Source organism: Mus caroli, chromosome 1 (genome assembly GCF_900094665.2).
Source record: "Mus caroli chromosome 1, CAROLI_EIJ_v1.1, whole genome shotgun sequence".
Lineage (NCBI taxonomy): Eukaryota > Metazoa > Chordata > Mammalia > Rodentia > Muridae > Mus > Mus caroli.
Window position 1 is genome coordinate 178,528,371 of NC_034570.1, and position 23,099 is coordinate 178,551,469.

General features: G+C 43.1%; 1 protein-coding gene across 1 annotated transcript in view; it reads left to right on the plus strand.

Moving 5' to 3' along the window:
- Nucleotides 1-23,099, plus strand: part of Ush2a (usherin) — a 673,376-nt gene that overhangs the window by 421,800 nt on the left and 228,477 nt on the right. Inside the window, exons 38-40 of the mRNA XM_021165303.2 lie at nucleotides 6,429-6,579; nucleotides 7,167-7,309; nucleotides 20,950-21,578. Coding sequence (XP_021020962.1) covers nucleotides 6,429-6,579; nucleotides 7,167-7,309; nucleotides 20,950-21,578 — 923 coding nt within the window. The remainder of the gene's footprint in view (nucleotides 1-6,428; nucleotides 6,580-7,166; nucleotides 7,310-20,949; nucleotides 21,579-23,099) is intronic.

The following is a 23,099-nucleotide window of genomic DNA, read 5'->3' on the forward strand; positions in this document are numbered from 1 at the left end:
TGTTTAGCACTATGGAGTTAAGCTGTTAGTGTTGACTCGTGTTTAGTAATGTTTTAAAATGAGGCCACAGCATAACATCTGCTTTCAAATAGCTCTTCTTACTGTGTCTCTGGAATATTCTGGGAAAAGTGACAGCCACACTTGAGTTAAGATTCAGCATGGTTCAGCACGGAGGAAGCTGGGTCTTTAAGACAGAGAAGACACCTGTGAAAACACAGGCTGCTGTTTCCTGGTTTGGGGCTTCTTATACATGGTGCATCCTTTTTCTGATTGTGTAACATCAGTTCCTACACGTGAGGAGGGACTCCGGAATATAGCATAGCAACCTGAATGCATCCGCACAGAACTTCTGACTAAACTCATATTGCTTCCATGTGAACTTGCTTCTGTGTGAACTTTCTTTGAACGTTGTTAGTCCCAGAGACACTTGCTGGTATGAGATGAGGTTCCTAGGGAATGACAAAGAACTGTTTAAGTATATGATTCAAGACTGGACAGATGGTTCAGTGGTTAGGAGCACTGGTTGCCCTTGGAGATGACTGCCCACATGGTGACTCAAAAGCATATGGATCTCCAGTGCTAAGGGATCGAACACCCTCTTCTGGCCTCAGTGGGTATGGCACCCATGAGGATACACAGACGACAGACAGACAAAATCTCAGACACATAAAAATAACACTTTTTATAAAAAAAAAGAATCTGATTTGAACAAAAAAAAATCAATCTTTTTGAAGCTTAATTTTTCAGTGTTGTAAGTGGCAGCCTCCTGCATTTGTTGAATGGATGTAGTACTTATTCTGCATTAGGAAGCACTTGCTGTAAGCCAGAAGCCCTGGTCAAAATTCTTACTCTGCAATAACCAGTTTTGTGATTTGAGATTAAGTATTTAACTTCCATTAGCCTTGCTCTTTTTGATCTATGCTACGAGAAGATAAGTCTGTGATTTCAGAGCATAATTCTGCGGATTGAAAACGATTATGCTAAGGAACCTGGCGTGTAGGATGCGTTTAAAACCTTAGCTCCGCTGAGGCTCCATGTGGCGGTGGAATCTGTTCACGTCGACTTGCTACTGTTCAGTGCCGCTCTGTTTGCACATCCTTGGGCTCAAGGTTGGCTGTCCATTTGTTAGCACATCTGCACACTGCCCATAATTAATATCTTTTTAAATGACATATGGTTCCGTGACTGGAAATCGAGTCTTGCCTTCTGTTTCAATTTGTTCATGACTCAATGACTTAGTTTATGTGTCTGAACTTTAATTTTCCATCCAGGAAATGAGAATTTAGACATCCTTTTGCTTCTCTGTGGCAGTTTCAGAAAGTGACGGGGAAGTTTGTTGGCCGTGGCTTTGAACAGGTGCCAGGTTATCTAGCCATGCGTTAGGAGCACAGGTGGATAAAGGGCCATGGTTTTATGTTAACAGGGAAATTTACATCATTTTAAAAAATCCCTCTACTCTACACTCTGAGAAGTTAAGGATAGGGTCAGAACCTTGGCAGAACCAGCATGAAAACCAGGACCCGAGTCCAGTGAGCACAGGAAGCTGCAGTGAAGCCTGATCCGGAATGAGGTGGAGACCCTGATTAACCCCCAGACGAGCCACCCATGGCAAAGTACCCATGGCAGTGCCTAAATAATCCACAGCCCTTTGGATGGCATGGCAAGGGACAGAGTGGCCTGGACACTCAGAACTTCTGCGCGCCCTCCAGTGCGCTCGTCCATCATTGTACTGACTGCATCCTTTGTGGTAACGTTGGCAACTGCTGTCCTACTCACCACACAGAAGAAGGTTGATGGCTGAGTCCTCCTTTGCACATGTTCTGCCTTCTCCCCCAGCAAGAAAGACCTGAATGCGGAATAGTGTTGAATATCACATCCGTAAGCCCATCAAGTAAAGTTGCTGCAGCTGATGGCCCCTTGAGTGTGTTGTGGCCAATGAGTGTGTGGTCCCCCACTGGGTGGTGGCCAACTTACCAGTGATCATGCCTGAAAGAAAACGGACTCCCCCTACCTCAGCAGTTACCAGTTACCAATAGTTAACTTCACTAGGGGTGAGACTTCATGCCCACCTCCCCTCTCCATGCTGGGATTTTATCTTACTTGAGATTACACAGGTTTTTACATTTCTGTGATTTAAGTTGAGAGATGCAGTAAACTGTGGGTATAACAGTAGTTCACTGGGAGGGAGTCAGTTTAAAATGCTGGCCACTTAGCAGAGTAATAGTAGCAGGGGATCCACTAGGGCTGTGGCTCCTCGGGCCACAGATCCTTGGTCAGGTGTGTTTTAACTTGAGGAGGCCTTCCATCCAACCAGAAAGTGCTTGGCTGCCCTGGTGACTCCCATTACATTTCTCCCACTTTGGCACCAGTGGGCATGTCTTGGCAAGGCAGGCTTTACTGTGGGCATATTGGTGATTACTTCTCTCTTCTGAGAGTCCACATAGTGCCTTCCAGCCTTGTGAAGGCTGGGCAGGGGGAAGAAAGTTTCCAGGTGAACCCCAGCTTGACTCCTCCATGTGTGATGACTCAAGTATGAGTTATCTTAATTTAGGGCAAATTTACATAGGTTTCTTTGGCACCTTAGTGAAGTATTTGAATACACTCTTTTAAAGCAGAGAGAGAGAGAGAGAGAGAGAGAGAGGGAGAAGGAGAGGGAGAGGGAAGGAGAGGGAGAGAGGGGGGAGAGGGAGGGAGATGGGTCTGATAAAAACTGATGTATAAGGGAAATATGGAGAATTCTTTTTCTCCTTTTGGTGCTGACAGACTTAGCAGTCACCTATATGAAGAACAACAACTCCTCCATTTGCTGTGTAGGTGCAGCCCACAGGTTCTATAAATGTGTAGGGAGCAAGGTTTGAGGGCATGTGTGACCTGTCTTGTCTGAATGGGTTGCTGGGTTTTTGTTTTTGTTTTTTCTTAAGGATGGGTCCAAAAGTCTATTATTTTTAAAGTTTAATAAAATCATGTATTCCAAATTACACCATCTCGACTCGTTCAGTTCGTGATTTATTTATGACCCGCTGTTTTCTCTCTTTTTTTTTTTTTTTTTGCCTCCGAAAGAAAGCTGAATTTGAAATTTTATTAAAAACTCCCCTTCCTGTGGATTTATAGCTGGGGGTAGCTGTTTTATCCGATTGCCATGTAGAATTAGTATTTACTGGGCAGGATGTGTTGATTCAGGAGGCTGTCTGTAGCATGCTTGCCCCACGAGGGTCATATGAAACTTGAGAGAGGCTTTTTGAACAACATGGCATCCTGGGGACAATATATCAAGCAGATAGATACAGGGCACTCGTGTTGGGAACCAGGCTTGGAGTTATGACTGACTCCTAGTTATTGCTTTCATGTGAAAGAGCCTCTGAGGAAATGGGCCCAGGATAAAAGGGGCTAAGCAGAGAGAAAGAAGGCTTTCGGGAGGGAGAGTCGTGCAGAAATCACGGAAGATGGCCGTTTCTTGGCAAACGTGTTGCCATCCTGTATAATTGAAGTGTGAGAAAACTGATGAGAGTGCTGTTGCCTGGTTGGTCAGGAGAGACTACACGGCACTTGAAGATTACGGAGGACTCTTCGGGGGACTTCTCTCTAAGCCTCTCAGGACTACAGCTCTCACGCACCGAGGAATTTTAGTCCGCACCTTAAAACTGATCTCCCCCCCCCACCCCGCCCAGGCTGATGACTTCAAACAAATATTCCTTCAGAATTCAGTAAATGGCACATCCCTCAATCTAGAAGAATTAGATAAAATAATGAATAAAGGTTATGATTTTATGATACAGCCGATGTGTATCTTAAATTTTAATTCCCGCCTGTTGTGTAGCATTTTGTATGTGTGCACTTGTTAAAAACTGACTAAAGAATATGTACCAAGTGGGCTGAGAGCCAGTCCCTAACTCTCAGCACACTTGGCACTGGTGACCAGCCCTTCTCTTCTCCTTTGGTGACCTTTCCTTCCTTGGCACCTAGCATCTTGGCACCTTCTGTTCGTTTTTTTCCCTACTCCCTAAACCCAAATTACAGGTAGATTCCTGGACACAGGTTCCAGACACCCAGACGTCTGAAATGTCTCCCTCCATCTCTCTACTAAAAGATCCACGCAGCACACAAAGGATGGATTACGAGGGTGAGGCACAGATCGGTGTATCACCCCTCCCCCATTACCTGTGCCCCACCTCAGTGCCTATCAGCTCCGGAATGAGGTTACCATTCAGTTAGCCAGGCTGAAAATAGTAACACTGCCTTGACTTCCTTACTTTCTACTGACAACACGCTCCCAACCAGGTGACAATATATCTCGCTGCCGCTGTCATTACTGCAGAAGCAAAAGCCGCTGCCAAGTCTATCTCTACTCACGCCCCCATTCTCAGCCCCGCACAGTGGGACCTTTAAGCTTGTAATCATACTGCTCCATTCTACCAAACACATTGCCCATTTGACGGGAGATCCTAGGCCCTGCCTGAGACTTTGAATTCCACTCAGGAGGAGTCCTTGTCTTCCTCTGCCCGCTGTGCCAACCACGCAGAGCAGAGCGGCTCTGTCAGCGCCCTCAGAGCTTCCCCTGCTCTCTGGCTTCCTTCTACTCTCTGGCTACCTTGCTCTTCACAGACATCCTCAGGGCCATCTCTCACGTGCCCCAAAGTCTCTGCTCAAATAACTCCTGATTAAAATTCCCTGCCCTTCCTGTGAGCTTCCTACCGACCTAAAACATCCAATAAAGTCACAGTCTCTACTGTACGCCATGTTCATTCTGTCTCAGGCTGTTGTTTTGTTTATGTTGATTTATTCACTGGGTGGCAGGAGGCCCACCTACTTGGAGGTCAGAGGACAGCTCACAGCAGTGGATTTTTTTTCCTTCCCATGTGGCTCTTGGACTTGAGCAAGCTTCTCTCCCCACTAAGCCTCCCCATTGGCCTCGTGCTTTGTAGGCTGTTTGTTTAGGGTTCGCTTCTCCGGGCTTCCCATCATCTAGTATCTGTTCCTGCATCTTTTTATTGCCTAATCCCCTCACTTACACATAAGCTCCACAGGGTGATACCTGTTTCCCTCAGTGTTGCTCTCCCCTCCATGGGAAGAACACTGCTTAACACAGAGCAGAGCCTCCATAAATGTGTATTGAACAAGTAAATGAATTATTGATGAACTCAAAGCCCTTACGGAAGATTGATGAAACATGTAATCTAATTCTTCCCTCCTCATCGTTGCCCATTCATTAGCCTCATGTTCACAGGCAGGGTCTCCCGCACTGCAAAGCACATAAAACCCACATTCTTTACCAGCATATGCATGTGTGTGTGTGTGTGTGTGTGTGTGTGTGTTGAAAGTGGACCTCAATACTTTGTTTTCATTATATTAATAACAATATATTGCTACAATGTTAGTAAATAGCATTAAATAACATGAATTAGTAAATAATATTATAGCAGTAATTAAGCTATACTATAAGGAAAGTTTAACTCAAATGTGATGATGATGACGACGACGATGACGATGATGATGATAATTCCTAGAATCCAGAGTAAGGTACTCTGTTGATATACAGTTTGATTTTTGTGCACATCAGGGGAAAGTATCCCTGAATTAAAGATAAGCAAACATAGGCTCAGAGTCATTCGATGATCTTCCTGTAGTCTAGAGCTCTGTTTAACCTGCTTTTGAGTTTCTGACAAGTATTACAGCAAACGGCGTGATTGATTCATGCAGATTGTAACTGTTGAGGAAATTAAATAATTGTAATAATCCTGTCAAAACATTTTTATAGAAAAGGCTTTATTTTTACTCATTCCTGCTGTGCTCATGGAAAGTTTCCAGTGGGTTCTTGCGATCGGTGATATGGAGGCGTGTTCGAGTGAGTACGGAGCCGTGTGAAAAGGCTTTCAGACTGTAGGAGACACAAGGAACAAGTTTAGTTTGGGTATTTTCTTGGAAAGACTAAAGGTCAGAATGTGAAATCATGACAGGGAGGTATCACATCAGCAAACTCCTTATCCTTCCGAAGGGAAGGAACCCAGCCCACCGTGTCTAGTTAGTGGTGCAGTAAAGGGACCACAGGTGGTGTCACCCAGAGGAATAAGACCCGGATGGCATCAGCACTCAGTCTGCTTGAAAACGGGCTAAATTAAAGGTGCTGGATGTTTGCTTCACTACAGTCCCTCTGTGCTTTCAATTAGATAAACAGAGTACAGGTGGGGGCCGGCTCCGGATCCTTTGGTCTAGAAGCTCCGGCTTTTACATCTGAAGCGCTGACGTCATTGCGGAGATGAACAGGGTGGAAGTACAGCGCTTCAGGAACGAAAATGTTAAATTAAATGGACCGTGTTTAACGTCGCTGTTGATCCTAAGGAACAGTTTTCCAGCGTGCGGAACATTTCCACTCCACCCAGCATATGTCCCCACAGTTTTCTCTGCTCTAATTCATCCGTGTTTCCCGACAGCTCCAGATGGCCTGCTGTCTCCCAGGCTTGCAGCTGCTGCTCCAACCAGTCTTCAGGTTGTCTGGTCTACACCAGCTCGCAACAACGCTCCGGGCTCTCCCAGATACCAGCTCCAGATGAGGCCTGGTCCCTCCACCCACGGCCGTCTAGAGTGAGCATTCGACTTGTGTCTCTTCTGATGGACTGCCTTATACGGTGTCTGCATTTAAAAAAAAAAAAAGTTCTCGTAAAAATGAAGAGCGAGCGGGTCGGTTAATCTTTGCAACCAAATCAGGTGTCTTTTAAAGGTTCAAAGGAAGTAAAACATGAACAAACATTTTAGTGGGTAGAAATTAGCTTTGCAAAACAAAAACCTAGTGTTTGTTTTTATGGCAAAGAAAGCAAAATTTCCTCACATTCTTAAGCTTTTCACTGATATAAGCGTCACACACTGGAATAGAACTGGAACTTTAAACTGGACTGAACTGTGAAGAACCTGTGCGACTGTCCCTAATGTCCTCAGAGCAGCCACTGTCCTTGCAACCAGAATTTATGTTCTCAATAACATAAGAGAACAAAGTCTCTCACAATGGCTGTTTATTCTACAGTAGATATAATGTGATGAACTAAAATAATACTACTTAAATCTATATTGGAATGCCTGAACATTTTTTGCAGTATAATTTGACTGATTTTTGTTTCTTTGTTTTCATTATTTGATGTCTAAACCTTCCTAATGGTCATTTCTTCCCCATGTAGATTATTCCCCGTTCCTTCTGCATCGTTAAGCTACGAAGTGACTGGTCTCCAGCCGTTCACAGTGTATGAGTTTCGGTTGGTTGCCACCAATGGCTTTGGCACTGCATACAGTGCTTGGACTCCACTCATGACTACAGAGGACAGTAAGTAGGCCAAGCAAACAAAGGCAAACACTAGCTACAGTAGGGATCCCTAACTGCCTTACGGTTCTCAAAACAAGGAAATAAGCCCCTCCAGGTTCCCTGTTGTTGAATGGCAGTATCTCTACCAGGTTAAGAGAGGAGAGTGGTAGACAGTCTCCATAGAAGGGGACATTGTGAACCCAGAAGGATGGAGGGTTGAACCCAGAGACAGAAAGAAAGAAACATCACAGTCAACCATGGCATGGCAGTACTGTGCTCTTCAGGATCCAGGAGGAAGACGGAAAGGTTGAGGTCTTGTGCACATTGGCCAAGTGTGACATGCTTTGGAGACTTCCTGGAGGGCAGGCAGTGATGATATGTGGGGCTGCATTAAGAGGCTGAGCAGTCATCACTGGAAGCAGGCACCATCTTACTTTGACATATGTACTAAATACAGCATCCAGGATAGGTAGAGAGAGCCTGGGGAATCATGGACAGCAGAGGCTAGATTCTGCCGTAGTCAGAAACAAAGAATCCCTTAGGGCTTTTAAATGTTTTTACATTGAAAATGAAATTATAATTAGTCACATTTAAGAAATAAACACATAGATATAATATCTGATTTTAAATGAGCTACGTCTATAAAAGCCAACATATTAAGACAGGTATTCTTTTTATTTTTGTTTTGAAAAAGCTGAAAATAAACTACTCAGTGAAGAAAGATGATATTTTTAACAGTGAGGTTTGGGGGTTAATCTTGTCAAGCCTTTTAGTCACAGGCTCTTAAGGAGAGGTTGTACAGTGCACATCTGCCTTTCTGGTTTTATAGCCAACAAGAGCAGGAGTGGCCTTCAGTAATGCCAGCAACAACACAAAGGTATAACAATATCTAAAATGATACACATTCTGTATTAAGTAGTTCATTTAATTTTTGCAATAGCCAGAGTTACTTTAAGTACTTAATGATAAGACATAAAATGTGTCTGAATAAAAGCAATTTTTCATCTTCTACATCTACTTTATTTATTTTAAAATGCCACTATGAACAATATAAACACTGTCTCTGTGCCTTCCAATTCTTGATTACTCCTGGAATCGAGTTAGACAATTTGATGCAAGGGTGTATCAATTTTTTTTTTTGTCCCAGAGTGCTACTCCAAATATCATCAGCAGAGAGAAGAAATGTACCCAAAATTCAGGAATCATTGATGTTCGACCTTTAGGTAGAACATGGCACGCACCCTGGGGACTCAGACGCCAGGGTCGCCATGCCGTTCAGATTTATGGACTGGAAAGCTCACATTCAAAATAGATTTTTTTTTTTCTGAAGAGACATTTAAAAGATGAAGATAGATGTTTAATCTCATATTAAAAATACCATGCTTGATGGCCCTCAATAAAGATTAACTAAAAATAACTATTCAACCCACTGCAGAGGTGATGGCTCAATTGAGTGCCATGTGAGGAGAAGGGAAAAAAGGATTTATTTTAATTTTTTATTTTTTTTTTTTGGTGTCTCCTTGGCAGCAATCTGGTCACAGTGTTTACTAAATGGTGGCCACACCATGCCGTCACTGCACACTGCCCATTAGTACAACACCCTTTGTTAATCAAATTGGGCTCCAATCACCTCTTATTGTATTGCCATTCCTCTAAACCGAATATGGTTAGGGTTTTTATGCAGAGACTTAATGTGTGGTGTGAAAGCTTGCACTCCCGTTCCCTTAAGTACAAGTGACATTTGATTACTTAACAAGTATCTACTCAAGACACTAGCCTTCATGCCTGTGGAGTCACACTTGCCAGGAGATCAGTGAAATGGTCTTTTCCCCACTCTGCACATACTCCAAGTCACACATATCAGCCAAGAGCTGGAAGGTAGCCACAGGCCCTGCAAGACAAGTTCCCAGTGTACGCTGACCCCTGGGCCCTGGTGACAGTGCACTATATATTCTGGAAGTCAGTAGAGATGGATAACATCTCTCAAAGGATGTGCAATTGAGTTGACGAAGGCTGAGTGATTGGCATGGGGGCACGAGCAGTTTTTCTGTCAAGGCTACAAAACATGGCTTATAAAACTGCCTGTGTTGACAGATCCATGCCAGAATCACACTTCAACCCAGGCACCTCTTCTTTGCTGAAGTTGTTATCAGTGGAGAAGTTCCCCATCTTGTCTCACAAGATGAAGCAGAGACAGAGACGTCATCTGCTGTTCATAGTTGGGTTCCCTGCCATCAACAGGAGCCTCTTTGCTTCAGTCACAGAGACAAAACTACCTGTTGTATGGCTTGGTCACACGTGGCAGTATTTTTCATGTGGTATTTTGAGGCAGTGATATCCACCAAAACTGTGGCTAGACAGTGAAATCAGAGAGAGAGAGACAGAGAGAGACAGAGACAGAGACAGAGAGACAGAGACAGACAGAGAGACAGAGAGACAGAGAGACAGAGAGTGAGTCACAAGAAGTGGGCTTCCTTACCAAACTGTGTCAGATCCAGGGGCAGGTGTTTCATTTGGAAAGAGGAAAGAGGAAGGTTTTTACTTAATAGATAAAAATATGGGTATTGTTAACTAGGAATACCTATGTGTCCAGATTCTATGATCTTACAGGGCCCCCACATCTGTTGTATGTTCAGGATTGCGTGCTGTGAATGAGTGTAACAACTATAGTTTTGAGGAGCATGGCTCTCTGAACCTCTGGTTAAATATGATTAGCATCTTCTGGCTGTAGCAAGGCTGAAACCAGAGACATAGGTAGGAATGTTCTTTTACCTCAGAAGCCAGCTCTAGGCTGTGACAGAAGTTCTCCTGTACAAAAGCTGGGAAGCGTTTTAATGATTTTTTTTTTCTCAAGTAATTTGTCACTTAACATCAGTGTGCCACCAATATACAATCCCATGCAGTTTTAAAACTTGAGGGTGCAGATGCCAAATACAAGCAATGCACCCGTCCTATGAATATTTTAAATCCTGTCAAATATCGCAATAAAAGATTTTTGTTGCAAGCAAACTTTTGTTGCAACTTGGTCATCATTGTATTCAAGCATTTGCAGCCAGATAAATATAAACATCATATGAGGTTTTTTTTTTTTAATGTACTAGTGGTAGTCCAAGCAGCTGACATGCCCACAGCTTGCAAAACTATGCAGTGATTATGTTACACTCAGATGAGTAAGCTTAGCACAATAGGAAAAATCACCACAACTAGCAGCTGAATGTATTTTCTAGTCATTTTAGTTGTGTGTCTTTGTGTGAGTGTGTGTGTGAGACTGTGAGTGTGTGCATGTGTAAGTGTGTATGTGAGTGTGTGTGAGAGTTTGTGCAAGTGTGAGTATGTGTGTGTGAGTGAGTATTGTGAGCTGTGTATGTGTTACTGTGTGAGAGTGCGTATAAGTGAGTTCGGATGAGAGTATATGTGAGTGTGCATGTGTATGTGAGTGTGTGTGAGAGTATGAGTGTGCATGTATGAGAGTGTGAGTGTGTGCGTGTGTGAGTATATGAGTGTGGGGTGTGTGTACAAGTGTATGTGTGAAAGTATGTATGAGTATGCATGTTTGAGTACATGTGTGAGTGTATGTGAGTGTGTACAAGTGAGTATTATGAGAGAGTATATATGAGTGTGCATATGTGAGTATATGTATATGCATGTGTGAGTATATGTATATGTGAGTGAGTATGTGTGTATTAGTGTGTGTTTTGAGTATACGAATGTGTTTGTGTATGTGTGTGTGTGTGTGTAAGTGTATGAGTATATGTGAGTGAATGTGTGTGTGTATTGCACACATGTGGAGGCCAGAGGCTAACTCAATGTCATTCTTCAGGAGCTGCTGTGCACTCTTCTGGCAGTCTCTCCTTAGCCTAGAACTTGCCAGGTAGGCTAGGGCTGTGGCCAGGGAGCCTGTAGCTGATTGTGACTCCCTGGAACTGGGACTAGTAGGCACATGACACCATATCCTTTGTTAACATGGGATCTGAGGAGAAAACTCAGGTCCTTGTGCCTGTTAAATATGCTATCGAGCCAACCCAAAATGGCATCATTTTCTAAGCCATGTACAGTGGTGCCTCTGAGCGCTCGTGCATCGACAGCCATTTGTGTGTAGTACATGAGTGTAAATGTTGTGGTTGGGGGCAGGGTTCTGTGAGCTTCCACTTAAATATGATGATAGATGGGCTTCTCCCACTAAAATCCAGCCGCGTGTCAAACATAAGTCCACCCACTTTGCTTTAAAAGAAAAATGCTAGACCAGGAAGAATCATAATCTATTTTTAATAAAAATTTTCCTGGTAAGGAGACTGAAATATTTTCTTATATTTAGACTGAAATTGAAATATTTAGGTGGGTTTCAGGGGGAGAGGGACAGTTTGTCAAAATTACATCCACACACAAGCAATGAGATCAACTAATGACATTGAAATTGCTTCCTAAAGACCATTGCTGACCTCAAAACCAACCCCTAACAAATGACTTCATGATCAGACACTCAAAAGAATGTGACTATTTCTCCAAGACTGATATTTAACAATTCATACTTACATACTTTAAGAGTTTATTTTTATCAATGCATATATATGTAGATATGTAAATATTTGCAAATGAGTACAGATGCCCACAAAGCACAGGATTCCTTGTGGAACTTGAGTCACGGGATCGTTCCCAATGAACCACCCAATATGGTTGCTGGGAACTGGATTGATGTCCTCTGAAAGCAGAGTATGAATGTACCCTTAACTGTGGAGCCATCTCTCCAGACTCCCCCAACAGACACTTCCATTTTTAAACCTAAATCCAAGTGTCACTTTTAAATAACATTTGGGGATTTGAGCAGTTTATTCTGAGGGTTCATACAGATATTCTTCCATATTTGTTCATTATCTTGCTGCAGATCAAGTTTGCCTTCAGTGTGGTAAATAGATACATTGCCTAATATGCATTATGATATTTAGGGGACGTTAGCATACTTTGGTGATCAAATCTAGGATCTTTTGTACCTTTGCCATTGTATGAACTGTATGTTTGTGTTTCCTTCCATTGCCCTGACAAACATCAAGACCAGAGCAGTTTAGGGGAGGAAAGGGCTTATTTGTCTCACACTTTAGGTCACAGTCCATCATTGAGTGAAGTTAGGGACAAGGACTGTGACCACAGTGTAGCTGTAACTATAACCCCTGTAAAATCGAAACCAAGGAGGAGACCACGAACTTACAACATACAGTGACAGCGGATGTACATCACCATTCTGAAACATAGGGACGGGAGCACTGTGAGGGAACACTGGCCAAAGCAAGAGTGAAACCCAGCTGGGCAAACTCCACACTCTGCATCTCCATGTCTGACATCACAGGGCTCTTCAGATCGCCAACTGCTTTCAGCTTTGTTGACTACACCACACTTCTGTCTCTTGGGCTGGCTCTACACTCTGCCAGCACTTCTTCTTTCTGTCAGTACTTTTCTTCACAGGTGTCCCTTGACCCTGGCATCTCTACTGTCTTGAGGTCATCAATGCTGCAGGCTTTATCTTCAGTTTCACACAATGGCCTCTGGGCCTCCATGCAGGTACACTCCTGACACCTGACCACCCCAAGTGGCTGTCTTCAGTCTCAGAGAGAGGCCAGAACTCCCTTCTTGTGACTCTAAAGCTAGAACCACGTGACCAAAGCTACCACGTTCTGCTGTTTGATGGGGCTGGAATGTGGCCTCCTTGTTCAATTACATTTTTACATTTGTATCAGCTGTCTCTTTTGATAATTTCCTTCAGGGCTTATGCTTTTTTTTAATTCCTCTTCACAAGTTGGATGTTTATCTGGATGGGATCTTATCGTGAGGTCAGCACTCTTTTTATTCCATTTAGCGTCAAGCTTTTCTTGAAACTTTACATCTCAAGTGCTGGACTTAGCTCCACTACACTTCCTGGTTTTCCTTCTCTTGTCAAACTAAGCATTTTGTATTTTTCTTTGTCAATATTGCTCCTTTTCCTTATAGATCTGAATAAGAGTGATCAGGAATGACCACATGACACAGTCAATACTAGGCTATCTTAAACTCTCTTTTAATGTCATTAAACCAAAATCTCTTTCTACTTAGCCTCAGGCAGATTTTTAGGACAATGACAGAAAGCAGACACATTTTTTGCCCAAGTGTCATGATGGTCTCTAGGCCTCTTCCTAATCTTCTACTCTAAAACTTCTTGAGCTGGAGCCCTGGCGTCCACATCATTCTCAGCTCGTCCTTCAGTGTTCCAACTAAGATGGCCCATGAAGGTCCACCTGCTTTTCTAGTCCAAAGTTCCAATGTCTTCCACAGTCCTCCAACAGAGAGCATGTTCAGGCCTGTCACAGCAGTATCCTAGTCCCAGGTACCAAGTTCTGTCTTGGCCAGTGTTCAGTTGCCGTGGAGATGCACCATGACCAAGGCAACTCTTATTTAAAAACAAAAACAAATAACAACCACAATAAAAACAATAGCAACACACAAGAAGCTGGAGCAGTAGTCAGAGCTGACATCTTGATCTGCAGGCAGGAGAGAGAGAGAGAGAGAGACCACAATAAAAACAATAGCAACACACAAGAAGCTGGAGCAGTAGTCAGAGCTGACATCTTGATCTGCAGGCAGGAGAGAGAGAGAGAGAGAGAGAGAGAGAGAGAGAGAGAGAAAGACTGGGCCTGTCATGTCCCTCCCCCAGTAACATCACTTCGTCCAACAGGGCTACATCCACTCCAACAAGGCTACACTTCCGGTTCTTACTAATCCTTCCAAACAGTGCCAGTCTCTGGTAAGCATTCAAATATATGATCTATTTTTACTCAAACCCCCACATCAGCTAACTTTTTATATAGCCCAAGGCCACCTAGTGAGGGAATGGTGTCACTCCCAAGGGGCTCCTGCACTGATGAAAATACATGAAAGTTTAACCATCCAAATGCACAAATCTATGTGCACATGGATGTGTGCTTCCTTGTGCACACACAGAGAGAGACAGAGACACAGACAGACCGTGATGAGTGATGATATGGATATAAGGAAGGTGAATAACATGCCATTCTTCCCTGGAGGCTACTGCTGATTAGCAAGAGTAAAACAGAATACAGTCCATACAGCTGAGACACCTATGAGGTTAAGGTCACTCTTTCCAAAAAGTCTCTGGGAAACCCTACATGACAGAAACAATGAGAATAAGTATGGATAGTGAACATGGGTTCCTTAAATAGCATTTCAAACATGCTTCGTGGCAACTGGTCCAGGAGAGAAGGAAAGTGCCCCCCAACACCTGAGCAGTGAGGAGGGCTTTCAGGGTGTCCATGGGATGAGGGGGGCAACCAAGAGTTAAAGGGGGGAAGGGCATAGTGTTTTCTATGGCCAGAGATAGGCCTTTGACATTGACCTTGCCATGATAGAGAATATTTTAACCACAGAGGCTCCAAACCAAACCTTGTACTTTTAAAAAGTGGGTAAGGCGCCTCTGTGGAAAGAGAAAGCGAAACAGAAAACCCTTTCCTTATTTTTAGCCTTGCAAGCTAAACCTGAGTCACATGAGAGGGAAGGGAGGTGAGACTTCAGCACCGTGGGTATTCAGCGAGCTGATGACGATCATCTAGAATAAGACTTCTCAGACTATATACGATGTAAATGTGTGTCCTTGAGGGTGCTTGCATTTAATAATTAATATTACACAGCAAACATACCCTTATATGATTAGTGTACTTTAGAATGTAAAGCCTTAACCAGCATCCTTAAAACAAATCTATGCAGAGGAAAGAAGAAATCTTTTAAATTGGTGTTGAGCCTGCTTGTAAATGATTGTGCCAGAGCCGAGTAACTACCACCTTGGGCATTTCAGCTGTGCCCCATTTCAAAGGTGGGACCCAAGCTAGGCTTGTAGACTATTAAGTCCTTTCGGGGGGGGGGGCAGGTCACATGACTCTCAGGTGAGTATACAGCCACTCCCAGCCTGGTCTGAGCAACTATACCTTTATTACTTGTGGTCTAGGGAAGGGACTAGAGTATGTAGGCTGTGGGAAACTAAGGAACAGAGACTCCATCCCTGCAGCTATGGGAAGTCCTTGGCCCTGTTGGGTAAAGGCTTTCCAGGTCCAGCCTGTTGGAGAAGGAACATGTATATCCCTGCAAGTAACCCCTCACCTCTGCTTTGGAAGGAAGCTCAATCATTTCCTTGCTCCCTAGAGTAAGTTTTGGCAGAACTATGCCTTTGCTTGTTGTTGGGACCTTAGGAGAATGGTTAGACATTGCTTGGACTTCCCCCTGGGAAGACATTTTAGCAACAGTGCTTATATTATATCCCATTAATGAAGAAATTTGAGATGCACCACATGATCGTTTTGTTTCCAGATATCTTCCCCAAATGCTCTGAATATTAAGATGCTGCCCCGTTTTACACTTTCAAGTGTGTACATGAATATCTCTTCTACAGACAAAAAGGAGCCAAGGACAAATGACCCATTTTCTCCTTATATGTGTGGGCCTTAGCTTTGTGTATGTCTGTGCACCACACATGCATGCTGGTGCCCGTGGAGGCCAGACAGGGTACTGGATCACCTGGAAACCTGGAGCCGGCATTACAGGGTGATGTGAGCTTCCATGTGGGTGCTGGCAATCCAACTCGAGTCCTCTTCTAGAACAGCAAGAGCTCTTACCTGCTGAGCCATCTCTGCAGCCACCGAAGTCCCATAATTCTCAATACCAAGAATGAAAGTCTCTGCATGTTTGTCCCTATAAGCCTTCCCCCCGCCCCAACCACTGCATAGATCACCACCCCAAATTCTTGCATTTCCAAAATTAGTAAGGGCAAGTATTTTATTGTTATTTCTTAATTCTTCTTTTATAATCTTAACATTGGATGAGTCTGTTCTAGCTATGTGAGCAACAAAAACTTTTTAAAGGATGAATGGAAAATTGCATTCATCTGGCCTCAGTCTCCCACCCTGAGCTCTTAAATCCCCTTTGAGCACATAAAGCAGCTCTGCTCTTGCAAACTTGATCTCCAATTTCAATATTCCTTACAACCTTCAGATAAAAACCACATATAGAAGTAACAAGAAATCCACCCCTGTCCAGCCTTTCTTAGTTTAATAAATGAATAAGTAATTTTTATCACACTTGCCCTATTGCTATGGGTTCATCTTTACTGAGAGCCTATTCTATATCAGACACCTGGCAGTAACCTTATGTTTATTCTGGCATTTAAATTATACTATATTTGAAATGTTCTCAAAATATTTTAATAAGTATTTTTGTTCTAAAAAAACCAGACTATTCATGTTTGGAAGTTCTCAGTGGACATTGTAAGATGATAATTTGGTAACTACCACATATAGGGCTTAAACAGCCAGGGTTAAACTTTCTCCAATCTTCTTAGAGAGTTCAAGCACCTGAGAACCGCTAACCATAAACAAAGGTGGGTGTTTGTGTAATCATTTTAAATAGATGGTTACACACACTATCTGGAACATTCTAGAATACTAAAACTCTATGTAGACTCTTATAGTAACACTATCTCACTCATTCTAATCATCATTCTCCCCAAAATAGTACCTTTCCAAGGTTGATTAAATAAGAGGCTATAAAAGATGGGCATGGTCTAGAAGAGCAGCCAGTGTACGTCGGGGGTAGGCAGGAGTGTCAGGAAAGAGCCCTGTGAGCAGAGCTGGCAGTTACACCTGTGTTAACCCAGGTACAGCCGAGTCTACATGGATAGCTGCCTTTCTTACAGATATCTACACCATGGGCCCTTCTCATGTCAGCAAAGCACATTTTCTCTGCAATCCAAGATTGTCCATGGAAGCACTCGCTGCTGTTCACCTCATCCTGTGCCCCTGGTCTAGATAGCCAGCCATCCCTCCTGACCTCCATGCATGCATCCTAGTCTCGGGAGTATGAGGACTGGAAGGTTCTTGGGAGTCTCTTTCTTCCCTGCAGACTCTACAACACAGCCCTTTCTACTCCCAGCGGTAGCTAGAAGGCTGCTGCTCCTTCATTGGCTTGAGGAACCTCCTGCTGGAGTTCCCCACCCCAGTCACTTGTCAGAAAGCTGAGAGTGGACCATGTGCAAGTCTGTAGCTCGAGTTTTGCATATTTGTTTTAGGGGTACAGACATGATACCATCTACATTATTGCAACATGAGTCTTCCTTTCTCTTTATTCTATTGGTCTTCCTGCATTTGGCTCTTTCATTATAGCTGTCAAAAATTCTTTGGGGAACTTGTTGGGTATAAATAATAAATTGATGAAAGAATTCATGATTAAAGAGGAGACAGAGGCTGCCATTCTAGCTAACACATTGCTGGTGAATATTGTGGCTATCTTAACAACTGGTGTGTGATGTATATTTGTCTAAGGGCCATCTGTATACGACCCCCATGGTTTTTAATTCACTGGCAAATTTATAGGTTATTCACTTAGGAGTTAATTTTACTGGAAAGAGTTTTTAAACTCAGTGTGGTTCTCTCTATGATAATGCTAAAATATTAGCTTGAGGGCATTTGAGAATGTAACAGGAAAACTGAGGCCATCGTTGCTAACTCCATAGCAAACAAGTGTAAAAGACTTCTCATCCCAAACCACTGAAGACTATGTGCACCCTCAAGTCGGGAGCCATTGATAGTGTGGGACCTATGCACACACACCCCTCCATCACACACCCCCGAGATTATTGTGAAAAGACCCATGCCCTTTTCTTAACAAGGTCATGACTTTCTGTTAGGCTGGGGCAGAACCTGGCCAGTGAGCCAAGCAGTTTCCCACTAAGATCATGTAACTTGCCAAAATAAGACTGCTTTCAGTTATTAATGCCAAGACGAGCTCATCGGAACCAGGAGTCTGTGATTTGACCAGAGAGGAGGCTCCTGTCCCTGGCTCCAGGGGGGTGCTCTCTAAACAATTATGCCCGCCGCCCACCGGAGAGAGCTGCTCTCTTGTATCTTCATCACTGGGTAGCTGAGCTGTGAGCCTGTCAGATTTCCTCATCTCCCCTCGAGTGACAGCGGCATTGACAACGTGTTATATTCCACATTGATTTTACAGTTAAGGGGCTGATTGTGATGTATAAGGATTTTACGAATTCAGCTGAGAGGCTGACTTTTGCCTTTTATCATTCCATTAAAATTTTATAACCATCTTTTTCATGTCACTTCACCCATGAATTCTTACTTTAGAAAGTGATAGCTACTGCGGTGAGCGTAACTCTCCCCGTGTTCACGGCTTTTTATTGTATTAGCCAACTACCCCAATTACAGTTATTACTCATGTTTTACATAATTGTGGTGACCCTTTCAACGGAGCAGTAGCAGGACAGTTGATTTGTATATAGAATTAGATGATCCTGCTTATCATTTTAAAGCACGAAATTGAAAGAGTGCCAGAAGTCAGGTTTTAACACTTCCCTAGCCAAAGGAGCTAATTAAGGCAAGTCTGCTCCTCTCCAAGCTGCTTTAAAGGACCCTTCTGCAGTGGAAGCAGGACTGCACTCAGCCTCCCCAAGAGAGACGCTAATAAAATGTATGCAGGCTTTGGGGAGCGGGGATCATGAAATTGAAATTGAATGTCCCCTCTTCCCAAGATAAGAGGTCTTTAAGGAAGGGCTGTGTTCTGTGGGAGTTTGAAGTGCGAGTTGGGCTCATTATCATGGATGTTTTACCTATCGCACATCAGCATCTTCCAGAGAAATAAAAGGCTTTATTCTCATCACAGAGAACAAACTACATCCTTGTTGGTACTTTTCCCTGAAGAAGCTCATGGCTTGATAGCTCACAGAGGAGGGAATAATTATGTGAGACCCTGATGAAAACCTGCTCAGAAACATTCTGATTTTTAAGGGTATCTGATTCTTCACTGGGGAGAGGGGGTGAGATAGGGTTAGACTGAAGGCTTGAATCTCCACCATCGATCTTACAAGCTCCCATATCAGAGGAATTTTTTTTTTAAGATTGCAAAACAACATTCATAGTTTGCAAGAGTCTCACTTACTCTTCTCTGGGAAATAGCTAACTGTACATGACATGCCTGGCTAAGAAAGAGCCTTATCCCCATGTTGGTATGATAATTGCTTCGGTACCTGTGTATTGGAGAGGTGAGAAGAAATGTCACCGATGCATTCAGATGGCTTTCAAATGGAAGGCAACAACAGAGCAGCCTGGGGAATTCCTGTACCAACATCACTAGGACACCAGGATTTCTCTCTCCACAAAGGACCTGTGACCAAATTGTCAAAAGTGGTTTGATATCGGGTCCCTTCAAAAGACGAATTACGATTGTACCATGAGTCCAGTTGGTGACTAAAACGTGGGCCACTCTGTTTGAAAACACCCTTTAACTAGCTATTATCACAGCCACTGGCTTCACAAGTCCGTGGCTGCTTTAACACATAGACCTCGGTGGGACACTGAATCACACATTCACACTCAAATCAATGCTGTTTTAAACAATTACTAAATCCAACTATATCTTTTTAAAAGATTTTCAATAAAATCTAATGTTCACAGAAAAAAAAATCTCATAAATGTCAAAATTGCTGTGGGCAGAAAAGAGGGCTATAGTATTTTTTTTTTTTTGATCTGTTGTAGCAATTTATAGATCTCAGGCCATGGTTTATAAGAATGCTAAATGTTCTGGAATTACAGCTGTTACTGATCAGTGATTGAGCCAGATTTGTGTTATTGCGCCATGTTCCTGCTTGTACCTAGAGAGCAGTAAAGCCGCAATATAATAAAAAGCACCTGCATTTTAAATGAAATTTCAATTGAAAAACTTAACAGCCCTTCAAATTGCAGAATTTAACGCAGCCCAGTAAAGCTTAAATAACACTTTGCCAGCTCGGGCTGAGGGGATTCGCATTCAAGGTGACTTGATTGTGTCGCATGGTGAAATTATTTACAATTAAGGAATTTCTCTGGAGGGCTGCAGAGAGCTTGCTGCCCCCCGCCACCTCTGCAGGCATATGGTGGGCCTTTTTCAGTATTCATGGGGCCTCCCGAACCTTTATGATAATTGAATCAGTTAGAGGGCTGAGTGGAGCAGTCGCAAAACCTGTTAACCTAAAGGTCAGATCTGTGCATTGTTTATTTATCTGTAGGTGAAGGAGCTAGATCATCCTCAGCTCTGTCACGGGCGCAGAAAAAAAAAATCACCGATAATATTAACAGGGAGTAGATAAATCGCAAAACATGGATTAGCATGATAAACAGAAGCAGCATCATATAGAATGGGTAATGAAGATGCTGGAGGGTTTCGCTGGGTTGTAAACTCTCAGGTCTGTTAGAACAGCATTGTTGGATGTAATTGGTACCAGGGAGCAAACCGTGGCCAAAGCCAGAACTTTTGTTAAACTGTCAGCTTGTACATTTCTCTTCTAACACCTTGATTTTAAAAACCAAACACAAAAATGAAAATAATCTTTATGATATTTTTCAGCAATTGCTTTAATCAAAAGAAATAATTTTGATGGGTTCTCTGTTAGGAAATAAAGAACAACCTTAGAAATATTCAGCAAGGATTTCACTACCCATGTTGAGTAGGACAGTCATGCCTGTCTTCTTACCCTTTACCTGTTTGTCTCTTGTCTCTACTGAGTACTCGTTCATTTGAGTTTTATTGTGGAGAGTCTGTGGGAAGTTTGTAAATCCGTGATTTTCTGGCTGTGTTCTTCTTTCTAGAGCCTGGACCTATAGATGCTCCAATTCTTATAAATGTGAAAGCTAGGATGTTGTCGGTCATCTGGAGGCAGCCTGCAAAGTGCAATGGGGCCATTACCCATTATAACATTTACCTGCATGGCCGTCTCTATGTAACAGTCTCTGGACGTGTCACTAACTATACTGTGGTTCCTCTGCATCCTTACAAGGCCTATCACTTCCAGGTAGAAGCCTGCACCTCCCAAGGGTGCTCTAAGTCACCAGTGTCTGAGACTGTGTGGACACTCCCAGGAAATCCAGAAGGCATCCCAAGCCCAGAGTTGTTCCCATACACTCCAACATCGATCATAGTAACTTGGCAACCCTTGGCACACCTGGATCTCTTGGTTGAGAACGTTACAATCGAGAGACGAGTCAAAGGGAAAAAGGAAGTTAGGAGCCTGGTGACCCTCGCAAGAAGTCAAGCCATGAAGTTTATTGATAATGATCCTGCCCTCTGCCCTTGGACACGCTATGAATACCGGGTTCTGGGGAGCACTCTTGATGGGGGCACAAACAGCAGCGCTTGGGTAGAAGTGACCACAAGACCCTGTCGGCCTTCCAGAGTACAGCCACCCACAGTGCGTGTGCTGGGACCAGATACAGTCGAGGTAAGGTACCCAGTGTTTTGGCTTCTCTGTAAGCCTACAGCCATGTGAACTTACCCTGGCTGCTCTCTGTGTTGAACAGAGCCATCTACTGACAAGATTACGGCATTTGTTGTCTTAGGCATTTGCTGCAGAAACTGGGCTTTTGGCCTTTAGCCCAAACTATCTCAAATTCAATGTCAGTTTTTCATTTCTCCCTGTATCCCTTTAATTATATTGTTGAGAGACTGCTATTTGCCTCGTACACATGAAATACTTTGATACCGCTGTGGGATGCTTAGCCTCGGCGCCACAGCATATTTAAACGGATCAGAAAATGAGACGAGATGGGGAGCTGATGGCAGTCCTGAGAAGCATATTAACAAACAAAAATCCCACACAGTAATATTCCTGGCTTCTTTAAAAAAAAAAAAAAGTCAAAGAACTAAAATGATGGAAAAAGAAATTAAGAAAATAGCATATTGCTAGGGTATCCAGAAAGCTCAATTATTTGCCTCATTCTTCGGGGATTGAACTCCAGAGGATGGGGTAACTACCATTGTTTTGGCTGGCATACAAACTTCATTCAAGGGAAATTAGTGTAACCAAACAGGAGGGAGTTTTGCAGCTTAGAAGCCTCTTTTGTGTAAATACACACATGCTTCCGTGGATTCGGTCTTGTACCTCTGCCAAAAGGCTTGGTACGGCAGCGCTTGCTCACCAGAGCACAAAGCAGAGGGCATTTACACAACAGCAAAGTTCATCTGTTGGAATTATTCTTTGAATCTAGGCTGTAGCCTCTCTCTGGACAATGAAAGACACACGCTAGGTGATGTGAGGTAAGTTAAAATTTGGAAGAAAATTCATTTAGCCCACAAACTAGAAGTAACTGCTTATCAACTATTTTTAATTTGGCTTTTGAAAATTAAACACCCAAAATCATCTTAATCGTCTTCCCTCTGAGCATTGTTAAAGCAGCGCAATTTTGGTAAATTGAGTAGGAAGCATATGGTATTCTATTGATTTAGTACTAAACGGAATTTAAGTTTTTAAATACAGCATATATGATATTTATTGTATGAACTGGAAAAGAATCATAACTGGTCTTCGGTCAGATAAAAAGCAACACAAAACAAAAAGTAAACAAACATAGAATCAGGAGTCATTCCAGAACTGACTTCTTCAACTTTGGGAAGGTTCTGTGGGACTTTGGGGTAGTGTTGGCCAATGGCCTTCACAAAGGCTACACCACAGACATTATTCTGATTGCTTTTCTACCTGTCCAATTGCTGGGTGGGTTTTCATTAGCTTGGCTAAGGGAGCTGAATCCCATGGGTCATCACCTCAGGCCCACAAAACCACAGTAACCCCAGGCCAAGTGTTTAGAAAGATCTTGAAGTACAGAGATGTGGCAGCCAGGGGATAACTCAACCCTGCATTAATTCTATTTTTAAACTAGGGAATGAAGAGAACATGGAACTAAGCTGGTGCTTCGTGGAATGTATTTAAATGTTGCGCAAAGAGCATACTTTTATGTTAGTAATT